This window comes from Apteryx mantelli, chromosome 2, assembly GCF_036417845.1.
Source record: "Apteryx mantelli isolate bAptMan1 chromosome 2, bAptMan1.hap1, whole genome shotgun sequence".
NCBI lineage: Eukaryota > Metazoa > Chordata > Aves > Apterygiformes > Apterygidae > Apteryx > Apteryx mantelli.
Genome location: NC_089979.1, coordinates 147,467,221 through 147,481,413, shown reverse-complemented (window position 1 = coordinate 147,481,413; position 14,193 = coordinate 147,467,221). Strand labels below are relative to the sequence as shown.

Below are 14,193 nucleotides of genomic sequence, written 5' to 3'. Positions count from 1 at the left end.
CTGCCAGGTCACACAAAGCAGCCCTAGAAGCTCTCAGACATAGGAGCACAAGAAACACATGCAAACATTGAAGCTATAATACCACAGTCCTCTATGTCTTGAAGGAACATCTGATTCTGCCTAATAGTAATCATTCTGTCAGCCTAGCGCAGGACTTCGTATCCTATTTTCATTAAATACAAAGCAGTCATAAAGCTCTTCTGACAATTAACATTTAAATAAATATAAATATATAAAAGTATAATTCTGTAACTACATGACTTTTTGAAATTCATAACTTTTACCTCAGAAATGATACAGTATTTGCAAACCAGCTTGAACTTTTATCATTGAAATTCTGTGACCGAGGCTATAATAATATAAAAATAAATTAACCTGATTCCAATCTCTGTTCCTTTCACGATCTTCAGGATAACCTTTCACATAGTCTCCATTTGTATGGTTTGCTTTGACTGGAATATTTATGGTTCCAATATCTTTGATTGTCATGCTGTGACGTCTTCTTTTGTGACTGTGGAATTGTCCATTTACGGTGCAGGTCTTTCTGGCTGTAAGCATGCTTAGGAGTTGATCTAGTTCTAGTAATTTATTAGAAAATAGAAATGTTACCATATGGTAATATACATTTTAAAAGACAAAAACAAAAGTAATTGTTAAAATTTTGTTACTTTTAATAATTTGACTGCTCATTTTAATACTTTTTTCTCTTCTCATTTTGGTACTGTAGGTAATTTCAGCTTAACAGGTCACCTAGATACTCAGCAGTTACTTCTTTGCAGTGCTACACAGATATGTTTTATTTACAATTGTCTGAGAGAAAAAGAGACGTGACTGAAAGGCATTTAATCTCCCATTTAATACTGGGTCTCTGCTTAGGTCACCTGCAAATTACTGCTAAATAGCTTCATCACCTTTCATCCTCTGTAAATGGAACACTATGCTAAAATACCGTAGCTAGGTATGGTATTTTACCAGTCCAGAAAGACAAGGAAGACAGGTCCTTGACATTGTATCCTGATAGCATCCTCCAGGATATTACTCTACCCTTTGTATTTCAGAACTGGAACACAGGGTGAAGGATTTTCTGTCTTTTGGTCAAGTTGCTACTCTGGAAACATGCCTGTTTGCAGCAGTAAAGTAGAAAGGTGGGAGCCAGGACCCGTAAGCCAAGCAGTTCTAATCTTCTAAGACAAGGCAGGGGATGTATCCCATGACATAACTTAGCACAATAGGTGTGCTGGTTATATGAGGGGCATCCCATCTTATTTTTCCCCTCATTTTTTTTCAGTCTAGTCACCTTCCTTCACCCCTGCATTTTCAAGATGAAGCCATATTGATAGTTTCTGAGAGCCTGAGTTTGTCCATTGAGAAGGTAGGCAGTCCACAAATTAATTTCAAAGGAATTTAGATCAAAGACATTAAGAATGTTTCCACATGATAATCCTTTATTTTTAACATACTATTCAGAAAAAGTAAATGGTATAAATGTTAATCTTAAAAAAAGCTTATACTAAGATGTTTATCTACTTTCTTTGTCTTAAGGAAACAGTTCTGAACAGAGCTGAAGCTAGATTTGTTTTCAAAGCGTAGTCAGCTCTAATTTTCCTTTTACATGCTGCCAGTTTCTTGCTCTTTCTTCCAGATAATACTGAGAATTTAAATAAATTTAAAGGGGCAATCTAATTAGCTTAGGCTTAAAATATACTTACACTGTAACAAACTGGTTAAGAATATCTTCTAGATTCTCTGAATGACATCCTAATTCCACTGACCAAGAAAGTCTTGCTATTGTCTTCACTGGGGCCTGGATTTCACCATATATAGCTATTTAGTAGCACTGTGCCCAGCTGGCTCCATCCATTCTTGTGAGTTAATTATTTCATAAGATCTGCACTGGCATTTTTAAAGAAAGGGTTTTGCTGCAGAATCAGTTTATGCAAGTACAATCCAGGAGTCCATGTTTAGGGCTGAGGACTTTGTTCTTTTCTGTATGATTCACTTCTGTGATTCAATGTACTCTATGTAACCTAAGAATGGTAAAAATGTTTTTACCTATGCTTAATGCAACTTTTTAACCTGTTTTTACCTGTGCTCAATATAACTTTTTACAGCGCTTTGAAATTCCTGTAAAGTATTGCTATTAGCAATAACCACAAAGAAAGAAAAGTAGATGTCTTATATTAACCTTCTAAATCTACAGTAGGGCCTTGAATTGATGGCTTAGCTTCTAAAACTGCTAAGCATCTAGAATCTTTTACAGGACTTAATAGCAGCTGCTGAGTGCTCAACACTTCCATTTTCTAAATTCTTTAACTTTGGACTGCTTAGAACCCTCCTGTAGTTATTTATTTATAGTTAAGTAGCATCTCTAATAGGTCTAGTAAAACAGCAACGGAATTTCTTAAGAAAATGAACTTTGCATATTTCAGACTCACTGAATGGGTACTAACAACAGAAAGTGGGTAGGGAAACTCAAACTAAAACGATGTTTTTATTTGCAGCTGGCAGATATCAGAGAGCATTTGGTCAAAACAGAGTGGACTGTACCTATTTCATCTCTTCTGGGGTATGGGTACACTGCAGTGTGAGTGACAAGGGTATCTATCTAATCTGGCTATCCTGCACGAATTATTTCATCTACCCCTAAAGGAGTCTTGTAATGCAGCTACACTAGCATCTGCATTAAGAAGCAGTGTAAACTAGGCCCCAGTGAACTCTGTGCCCTCACAGCTAGATTGTTGCCCTCAGAGCTCTCTGGGGTAGTTCAGACTGTACTGAGCAAATAAATCATAAATTACAGTGACTGTACATATTAATAATCACAGTAACAATTTGTTTTATGTGTCCCAGAGAATTTTCAAAATTAAAGAGTTTATTTTCCATTCTTGTTTTTATGTTTAGAAGAGTCTACTTAACAACTCTAAAATGAAATGACATTTAAATCTAAAATAAAGTGCAAAAAGTGCTTCAGGCATTTAAAGATAATTTACACCGAATGCGTGTTGCAAAAGGCAACTAGAGATGAACAGATACCTTACCTGTCACTTGGAGCTCAGTGGTACTGTTTAGAGAATTGAAAATATATTTTATAAAGAATTCTGGGGAGGGTAAACTTGTTTTCCCCATACAGACTCCTTGGAGAGCCAGAGTAATGATTGAAGCAGCCAGGCGTGGAAGCGTGTTTTCATCAGCACCGTCTTTGTCCATTATATCAGCATTTTTCTTCAGAGTGCTCACATCAACACACTGAAATCAGGAGAGAACAGCATGAAGACAGCCTCGGTCACCTCCATTTAAATAAGCAGAGTGACAGGAGGAGAAGTGGGAGAGAACAGTTTCACAGACAGCCAGGGTGGAAAAAATCTGAAAGCTGTAATTGACAGCAGGACAGCAAATGAGAAACAGGGGACAGTGCCAGCAGAACAGGAATGGAATACAAAAGGCTGAAAGCTTAACAGGAAAAGATAGTAGGGTAGTACTTTCAGTCTCAGTTTCTGAGGGGAAAGAAGTACAGTAACTCATTCAATACTCAGTATTATTTTTGTTTAGTGTTTTTTTTTCATGCTGTTTTGTTATTTCTGCCCCCTCCTCAATTGCCTCTACTTCTACTTCCAGAAAGCGGCAAAAGAAGGTGGAATTTTTGTTAACACATAAAACATTGACTTAAATAATACAGACTTAACTCTTTATCTCAGATTTCAGGAAGAATTCTGTTAATGTTTTTAGTTCCCCATCTATTAAATAGACCCAATAATTTGTTATGGGGCAGTTATCTAGGGATAATATGGAAAGCCATGATTCTGCAGATATATGGTCACTTCCCTGCTGGGTGACCAACCAATAAACAGTTGTGTATGCCTATTTATGTGGATGTGTGCAGGTCTAAAGTGAGAGAGCAGGGCACAGCTCTCTTAGTTACCTGGTAAACTTACCCTTGTGTTTTCCATTTCTGCCTTTCTTGTATATTTTCACTGCAAACACTTGGGGTTTGAGAGAAAAAAAAATGTTTGTCATAGTACAGGTTGTCAGGGAAGCAAATGTATAAGATAAAACATGAGATAAATATGAAGAAAAGGGTGCCTTTGTCTATTGCTGAAAAACCAGCACTCATAGCTTTAGGAAAATACTTCTCAATGGTATTGGTACAGTCATTGCCTGTGTTGATGCAGCAAAAGATGAACATTTGCTCACAGAGCTGCAAAAGAGTCCATGTGTAGGCACACGAACTTCCCATTTCTAAATTTTCATGTCATTGCAGACTCAAAGTTTTAGTGATTTGATTGCTTTGCCTGTCTTACATTGACAATGGACATAGATAAATAATCTCATGACTCTGCTGTTGATAATAGTCTGTTGGCCAACTGTTTTTACAAACAAAAACAGCCAAAATTATTTTAGTTCATTTGTCTCTTCCCTTTTTATCTAAATTGAGTTTGAAAAGTCAACTAGATGAGCCAATACAGGAATCTTTTATTTCACCCATACTCATCTCTCTATATATATGCCATAAACACTGTAGAGAGGAGACTAGCTTTTTTTCCTGTCAAATCCATTACACATTTGCATTCCTACAACCCCAAATTTCGTCTCTCATTTCTAATAATATATTAGCTGCTATGACAGAGAAGAAGAAAGTTTAAAACAAAAATACAGAGAGAGTGGCCAAAAATGCTTTTCTTCCATTACTATCCTGCACTGTCAACCCTTTTCCATAACCCAAGTGTTGTGATTCTAAGCATTAGATAGATAGTCTACAATTTTTTGAGTACCTTTCATAGAAAAACCCTCTTTTCCCTCATGTCAGTGAGTGATGAAGTCTCAGATACTGAACAGGCCTGTCAATTGATCATACTGCCAGCATAAACAAACAGACCACACAGTAAAGCACTTTACGGATTGTTATTCTATCTTGACATGCCAAATACCCACCAATGCCTCTTTACAGTTGCTCAGATACCATTTGAGTTCCTGGAAATCAGCACGTTCACCAAGACTTAGAACCAAAAGTGCTAGTCAATGAATAATTTATGATGGGAAACAATTACACAAAAACACAGAAAGAGGAACCGGAGGCCTTTGGCATTCTGCTGCACAGCCAGAAACTCCTAGCCATCTTCTGTTTGTGTAGCAAACTCCTACCACAGTATCTAATCTAATGAAATGAAAAAGAAAAGGGCAATTTCAAAGTTTGCAATAGACTAAATTTAACTATATATTATGAACAGATCTAAGGAGCTTCTCACAGCGGGTCAATGTGACTTTAGGACTTATCTCATCTGGCAAAAGCTTCTTTTATTGTCCATTATACAGCAAATAGATTTTTTTAGATTGTGAGCTCTAGAATGCTATTCTATTATTTTATAGGGCCTACTTGAGATAAGAAATAATAATAAATAGTGGTGAGAAAACCCACTGCATGTTTCCTGACTTAAAAAGGATGTTTTCTGCTGAATATAATTAATATACTACTTTTGTTCCAAATCTAAGTTTAAGCTCATCTGTTGCAGTCTTACTAGAAGGGATGTTCCTGCTGGTAGGAAATTAGTTTCAAGTGTATTTGTCCCAATGGAAGAAAGCCACCATAACTTTGGACAGACTTCTCATTCCACCCTACTTTGGATGGACATGGAACTGCAGGACTGGCAAAGACTGGCATTCTCATCACAGCAAGATGATTCACCATTTTTGTTCTACAGCCAGGTCAGTTTTGGGGCTGCTCTTCTTTATACTAATCACTGGTAATATATTTACACTCACAAATACAAGAGGTGAGAAAGTATTTTCTGTCCTTGGGTCAAAAGCAAGATCTCCTGTCTACCCAGCTTAACTTTCTTCCTTCAGCCCTAAGCAGAGTAGCTGCATCTAAACTACCTCCTGGGAATGGTATGATATGTGCTATCTCCCCAGACGTGCCAACACTGTGCGTGGAAGTGCTAGGTAGCACAGTCCAAAAGCAAGTCAAGGAGAAGGCTGGTAATTAAACAGTATGTACAACAATTGAGCAATGCTCAGGCCTGTCTTCTCACGCTGTTTTATTTACAAGCTGCCTGAAGAACCACAATATTGACGTGACAGCTGAACTACCTTGCTTATAGACATTATATCAGTAATAAATATTAAGTTATTTTTAATTATTTATTTACCTGGATTTCAGAAGTTTTAAAATGTTGTCTTACTGCAGCCAAAATATCTTCAGTTTCATTCTGTGAAAAATAGTAACAATCTTCATCATGTCTTAAACTAAGCATGCTGTGTAGGTAAAATTTATAGTCCTTAGTACTCAAGTTGAGTTCTGAAGAACACATATCTCTTTGATGAAGAATATAGTAGAGAAGAATAAGAGAAATTCTCTCAAATACTTCTTCACTGAGGTGGTCTTCTAAATCTCCACCAGCTATTAGTAACAAAGCATCTGGTTCAAGGCACTGTGAATAAATTAAAATAAATAGAAATTCAACTCAAGTAAATTACTACTAGTCATCTGCAATCAGGATTAGAGAGAAGACTAGGAGAATTCAGTTCTTATATTTAAGGGACTGGACCTAAGTCCGCACAGATGCAGGCTGATGGAATGACAGGAGGAAGGCACAAGTAATTCGTTGCTGGCACTGTACTATGCCTGCAAGACCACACTGTCTCTTTTCCCAAAGCCCTTTCAGTTTTTAACAAATGTCAAGTATCCAAGGGATTTAAGTAATTCTGATCAAAACCTTTTTGTAGAGAGTTGAAACTCTTCCACTTGCTTCAACAGACTTTAATTCTGGTTATAAATACATTAGATTATGGCTTGTCCTTGATCATATTTTCACCTGCATATTCTCCATAAACTTATATTATAGGACAAAGGCCATATGTAGACTGTAGTTAATTCAGGGTATGCAAATGGAAGTTTATTTTTTAATGGAAGAATATTTGTAAGACTCCATTTCTCCTTATACAAAGATACCTTCTACAGTCACCTAAGGCAAAAGTTAGTCTTAAAAACTAGGCCAGAAGGCCAACAGTTTGTCAGGCTATGAGAAATAGATGAGTGAATTCCAGAATAAAGAATCTTTCTTAAAGAGATCCTGTAACTATTGTCATTCATTGTGTCAGTTTTTTTTCCCAACCAGCTCTTTCCAAGTATTTTATAGGCACATCAGCTAATCTGAAATATTATGGTAAAGCGAAAGGACTGTACATTTGTTGTAAGAAATTACAACACATGAAGGTACCACAGGAGGTTCAAAATACACTCTGATAACTTTTTTATTTACAAGTCCAACCAGAACCTAGTTTGCCAGATTACATTGTTTATGGCTACATACATGATGTGTCAGTCAGTCAGGTTACCTTGTATGTTACTTCATTTTCCTACACAAACCCACAGTAGAATCTAACATATATTGTGGTGCTCAGAAGCCAATGTTCCTTGGAGGAAGTGAGAGCGCTGCCACATTATAACAGAAATGATTTCAACAACAACAAAAAAATTCTCATAAATATTCAATCTAAAAAAAAAAGAACTGTGGATGGTAATTGCCAAATTAAATATTTACACTGGTAAGTTAACTAGATTAGAATCAGATCCACTGTACCCTGCCTAAATTGTCTATCAAGATCTAAAATTCTAACTGTTTCTAGTAAGTGTCTCTGAGTATTATTATTTGGGCTTGGAGGAGCATAGCTATTCCATTTTCTGTCCCTCAGAGGCCTCAAGTTAGTCAACCAGCCTTTTCAAATACACCCTAAGGAGTATAGTAAACATCAGCCATGTAGCAGAAGATTTTCAAAGACTTTTATAACATTTCAAGACCCAGTAAGGATGAATTGCAATCAGTAAAGCTGTTGTTTGCTCTAGCAAGGAAGATGACTGAAAAGCAAATTGCTAATTGGAAGGAAGCAAGCACATTGTAAAAGATGCAGTTATTTCACAGTATCTGGGTAGCCCATAAGAAGATATCAAGAGAATATAAATTGGTTCATCACTGGTTATTTTGTTGTTACTAGTATTTTAGAGGTACAATCATATGCATGGCCTATGTTTAGAAAAGCTTATTTGCTATAACAAAGAGCCTAGCTCTGAACCTGGGCACAGAACCCTGAGTTTCCTTTGTTTAAGCGACCAGGAGTTAGAAGAAAAATCTCTTGCCACCGCAAGAAATATATGCCTTTTGCCTGCTTGGGAGACAAAAGAGTGTCAGATGCTGTTCAAGAGATGCTAGCCCCTGCACAAAGACTCTAAGGGGCCAGTTCATAAAAACAAACCAAAAAAGGGTTTAAAAAAGGGTTAGAACATTGCCGCATTATTTTAAATCTCCACTGCAGACATCATTACAAATGAAAAAAAATCTGAAAACAAAGTGGTCCAGTGTTACTGGAATCCTGGATTAAAGGGGAAAGCTGAGACTGAAACCAATTAGTTATTCCCAACTACTGTGGGAAAGAAAATGCCAAGCTGAGGTGGGGCATTCTGTCCCAAATTTTGGACATCTTACAGGACAGTGCTCCTCATATAGTTTTTGTTATCTTGGCTTACCAAATCTTGTTAAATCATCTTGTAAGATTTCAGCACAGCAAGTATGGACTACATGTGGCTGAAGATGTCATATCTCTCTCACAGATTTTCTGTAGAGAACTGTGTTCACATGGCCCTGGCACTGCAGGATGTACGCAGTGTTACTGACACATCCAACTTTGAGAAACACTGGAAATGGTGAAAGTCCTCAAATTCTTCCCTAAGTAAATTTCCAAAATGAAATCTAAATTGTGTGGAAATCCTGACCAAAGTAAGACCCAGCAAAGTTTCACTTAGATTTCCTCCATCCAGGGACATAGTTATGCTCTCCACATACAGATCACAAATACAAGAAAAAAAAAGGCTATCCAGAGAAGTAAAACAAACAGGGAGAACAAGAAGGTCTGGACTGCTATTTTGCGAAGTTTAGAAATGCTCTATGCTCATTACTGTTTAATACATTCTCAGCTTTTGATCTGGTTCTATATCTATGTGCACTGAGAAAAACTCCTGCACAATCTCTTTCATAGCAATAACCCATTTAGGAAGACAGATCCCTACATTATTTATCTATGAAATTTCATATTGGGGCTCATACAAAATTTGGGGCACTTGCTAGAAGGGCCAATTTAGTGAGTAACCGTCCACTGCACAGGAAAAAAAAAAAAAAATCTCCATTTCATTGGTTTGGCTGATTGCCAAGAGGAGTATAGTCTCAAAGCATGTATCCTTATCAGCCCCCTCATAATTCTGATACAAAGCGACAATCTGCTGTATGAAGGTCACTGAACCAAACCAGAGCTAGAGTAATGTTAATTAAAGCCAAGACTGACCAAACCCTTTGTAGTCCCTTTCATCTAACTTCCTCTCTTACCACTCCCTCTCTCCTACCGGAACCTGTGATCTCATTTCTCTTGCTCCTTTCCTGTCAAATCAGGAGTCAGTTCTGAATGTAATCTCAATTCAGCTGAACAACTGAACCTGCTGTGAAGCTGTACCCTGCACTATTGCAAATCTGTATTTGCAGATTCATTGCTCTGCCTTTGATTTTCCTTGACCCGAACTGCTTAAAAAAATCCCCTAAATCTTGGATACTTCAGTGAAGTGGCACATGAATCTGAAACAATCCTGGCTGAGATTTATTTTTATGAACTAAAATCCAGAACAAAAAAATGACAGAACTGCTCCCCCATTTTTACTGATGTCTTTCTACAGTGGAAATCCTCTGTGTCCCAAATTCAGGCTCTAACTTTTAAACTTAGATTAGCAAAAAGTAGAAAAATCTTTCCTAGAAAATAAACTTATGAAAACTTTGAAAGGAAAATTGTTACTCTTATGTGAAAGGAACATGGAGTTTTTAAGGTATGTATACCTGTCATGTTTGGAATATCTCTATGAGATCAAACAAGAAATATTCATAACTTACAATAAAACAGTTAAAGCAGGGACTATCATTTTTGCTGTAAGAGAAGCCTTTTACATGTTTACTTTTGTATTCAGGAGGGTGTCAGTCTAAGAAATAATTTTAGAACTCACTGACTACCCTACAAAGGTATCCCTCATTAATTGAAGCACTAACCAGATTACAATCCTCTTGCATGCCATAAATCCGCTGTGGGCACTCAGCTCTCTCCAGTAATGTTTTGACCAGTTCTCGTGAGTGGTTCTTGTGGAGCTCAGTGTTGTCAGCTGAAAGAACGCGTAAAACTTCCATCAGATAGCCTCGGCTGGGAGCATAGCTGCCATCCTGCCCACGCTCTTCCCCAGACTGTCCTCCAGCAATGAGCACGCTGAATATGAAAGCAGAACATACCACCCCAAGAGCTGGATGCTTGGTCAGAAAACACATCGCCTCTTCCTGCCGTGTGTGATCTGTACTGAATGTTCGGTTGATGTTTGCACTTCACAGCTTAAACTTGAAACCTGAAGAATCTGAATAGTAAAGGGGAAAAAAACCCCAGCCCTTTAATTAGTGTGACTGCAATATGTTTGCAAGGATTTATTAATTGGTTGGCTAAGCTGATTTGCAGTGACAAGCTGTTTTTGAACAACAGGGAGCCTGTAGGGACTTTACAGCCCAGAACACCAGGAAACTAAGACGACCATGGCCTTAAAACTTCTGTAGAATTACCAGTAAGAGGTTCACTCAAACTACCTTTCCCTCTCGTAAACGTGAAGTGTATGGTTTTCATTTCAGTGTTATGTGACTGCATTCACTAATAATCCTCTTTGGTGGAACAGGAAAATATGATAGCTTTCACTTTCATGCCATTATGAAACAGGCTTTTAGTAGCAGTAATAGGTGTAAATAAAGATTATTAGAGTAATTTTGATATGAACGTGCGGTAATTATGTTACACAGCAATGATCTAGAGCAAGCTTTATTTTCAAAACACTTTACCAACATTGCTTAACTTTAGCTATACAACATCAAACAAGAATGAACATAATGTGCCTAAAAACTAGTGATACTTTATGGCCAGATGAAAGAGTTACAAGACTGAGGTAATAAGTTCATTCATACAACTCAGTGAATAAACAAGACAAATATACCAGAAGCAACCAGTTTAACTTTTTAAAATCCTAGATGCAAAAGACATTCTGTACTGTAAATCTGTCTTGACAATATCCTTCCTAAGATACTATCACTCTGCTTTAACAATATGTATCTCAGTATCAAAACACAAGAAGGATAGAAGACTTTAAGTTCTGTTTTCCACCAAGAGTTTTTCATTTTGTTGATGGGCAGATGCTGGCAGCTACATAAATTTGCTGATTATAATGCACACGTTAAACAGTCACACAGAAGTTCAGCTTCTCTTAACTGCCATATAATACGTATGTAACATTTTAAAGAAAACTCTGCTAACAGACTATTTAAAATGAAAAAAATAACTGCTGAATTCACACTGGCATTCACTCAGAGAAAGATTAGTATGTTTTAAATGCTAGTAAAAGTTTTGGTGTTTAGATAAATTTTGCTGTTAGCAGTTAGGAATATATATCATAGTTATGGGGATGCATTTATTTCTAAACATTATTTTCTTACCTTTTGTAAGGAGAAAAGAATGGTTGTGTATCTCTAGCTTTGTGGCCTTTTGAATCCTCAGAAATATTTAGCTGCTGGAAGTCCAATGTTTTTAAAATTCCTTGATGGTTCTCTGGAAGCTGGAGAGGATTAGTTTATTGCTGCCTTGAAAAGTTTTCAGTTGCTATGGAGAGAGCTGCTCTTAAGGTAACAATGGAGGTGGATAGGAATTAGTACATGTTCTTCTTGGCAAGTTCTAAGCATCACATAATTGAATGTATTTAGCAAATTATTTTAGTAGTTATCATTTTATGTAAACAGTTCCCACTTTATTTCAGCAGATGTCAAGATGTATAACATCTACTGAAAAATCTATTTCACTATGATCGATAATACATGCAGGCACCCTAAGTGTTCTCTACTTTATTACATTATCTGAGCAATTCTATAAAAGACTTGAATTTCTTTTTAAATCAAAACATTACAATTTTTTTAATCAAAACATTACTTCTTTTTACAAATATGAAAACAGAATAAAAACCTTTTCAAGCAGCTCCATAGAAAAATGGTACTTAAGAAAACACTATCCATAGAGAACAGGCCCTTTCATCTCCACTCATTCTGTGCCACATCTGCAATGATTAAAAAAGCTGGGATCAGCTGGTTCAGGCTGTGGTGAAAAAAATATTTTCCACCCACTCAGATTTGCTGAGGGATTCTGCTGCAAAGCTGAGATTTATCTTGCCATGCCATTATAATATTCTCACATTGGAATTTAGTGAAAAATATCATGACTGATGGATTTCACAGCAACAGATACACTAGATGTATCATTCTCCCATCTCCCAAACTTTGAGTGTAGTAAAGAAGAATTATCATCTCAGCTGGCTCTTCAAATCTTGTGTAGCAGTAAGCCAGCTTACGTTAATAGCAATGGAAATGTTATAATTCTCTTTAAAACTAGATTGACAAAAAGCTGGGTAGTAAAATGCAAGTAATGTCTCCTACAAGGTGGTAAGCTCAAAGGGAACCATCTCGGATTAAAGTCTGAGAACTGGCAACTGATACTGACTATAAACAAAAATGAAACTGAGCACAACAGCTTGAGTGAAATGCAAAATGCAAACAAATGTTCTCACAAATATAAGGTACCAGCACATGGAAGTATTTACGAACTCTTGTGTGATCAAAGCTGAGTGTTTTAAAAAACAATACTATTATTAGTTATTCAAGTGCAAAGAAACCCTGACAATTTTATCAAAACATGTTATTTTACCATCACAAATTACATAAGATTTTTATCACACTAAAATTGCTAAACCTTCATCTTTATGCAAACAGGAAGTATAGGAATTTTCATCTCAAAACCTTGCTTTATTTTTTCCATACGAAGACCAAAAAGGCAGAAACACATGACTATAAGCATCTCATCTAGCCTCCATATAATTCCCACTGTGAAACAAAGCTAACTACATCCACATTTGTTCCACTAATAAAAAATAATTAGTTAATGAGGGAATAGCTTCCAGCATTTAAGCCTGGGGATTGCTTAATCTATAAATAACATAGAATAGGTTTATCTGTATATGATTTGGTGTTTTGTATCCTACTACAAATTAAAACTAAGAATTTATTCTATCCAGCTAGCATGTGTACAAACAAAGAGTGAGTTGTTTCAACCTGCTGAGAGAAGCTAACATATAAATATACACATTTGATGACTTGTAACCATTGAAAGCTGTTGATTTACATAATAATCCTGGCAATATCTTACATTAACATTTATACTACACAGTGATGATAACAAAAGTAAATGTATAGTGTATTAAAAAGCAACAGATAATAATTGTTACAGGCTACTGTGGCTGATTTCAAAGCAGAATTGACTTCCTCTTGTAAGACTAACTGTTGCAAACTTCTTTCTCTGACTCGTAAATGAGTTTCTCGGTGGTGGCAATATCACCGATGGTGACTCAAGTTTAAATCTCTGCTTTTACCCCGACTTCAGAGCATCACCTCTATTTTCAGTCATCCAGTCATCATCATAGATTTTTTTCTGTCTATACAGGTTTTTATTTGCTATTACTGCTTTTGAAGTAATCTGTAAAACCAATTATTAACTCTTTTTTCAAACATTTCTTTAATAGTGCTATTCCTATACCACCTACCCATGCTGACATTGTGCCAACTGATAAAATGGGATAGTGAAAATAACAGAGCCATGTAGTTAAAAACATATTAGAATTTTACTGAGATACATGGACAGAAAAAGATCCACTGACACAGTTTAATACCTCAAAACCTCAAGAAGCAGCTATCACTATTATTCCCTCATTTATTACAATGATTTCTGACATTTTGGCTTAAATTTGATTGCAGGTCTCTCTGTGGTTTTTAGTAAAGGGAAACAAGGTCTGCATAGAAACTCTGTACAATGCTCATAATCCAGTGATTACTTACTACAGAATTACAATATGTGTGCCAGAAAAAGCCCTCAGAGGTATTAGAGAACCGGGATATCTCAAATCAAAGCAGCTTATCATTCTAACACGACTGATGGTATACATCAAAATTAGAGGTATGATGATCTTCCTGATTAAATAAACAAACAAAACTTTTTTTTAATTCCATTCTACACCATAAATAACTTGGTACACTGGAGGAAGGA

At 36.4% G+C, this 14,193-nt stretch overlaps 1 protein-coding gene across 1 annotated transcript in view; it reads right to left on the bottom strand.

Annotated features, from left to right (window-relative positions):
* Window positions 1-11,711, bottom strand: part of SLC39A12 (solute carrier family 39 member 12) — a 34,687-nt gene extending 22,976 nt beyond the window's left edge. Inside the window, exons 1-5 of the mRNA XM_013949249.2 lie at window positions 11,547-11,711; window positions 10,077-10,429; window positions 6,144-6,425; window positions 3,039-3,246; window positions 376-578 (exon numbers count right to left, since the gene is read on the bottom strand). Coding sequence (XP_013804703.1) covers window positions 376-578; window positions 3,039-3,246; window positions 6,144-6,425; window positions 10,077-10,346 — 963 coding nt within the window. The 5' untranslated portion in view covers window positions 10,347-10,429; window positions 11,547-11,711. The remainder of the gene's footprint in view (window positions 1-375; window positions 579-3,038; window positions 3,247-6,143; window positions 6,426-10,076; window positions 10,430-11,546) is intronic.
* Window positions 11,712-14,193: the final 2,482 nt, after the last annotated feature.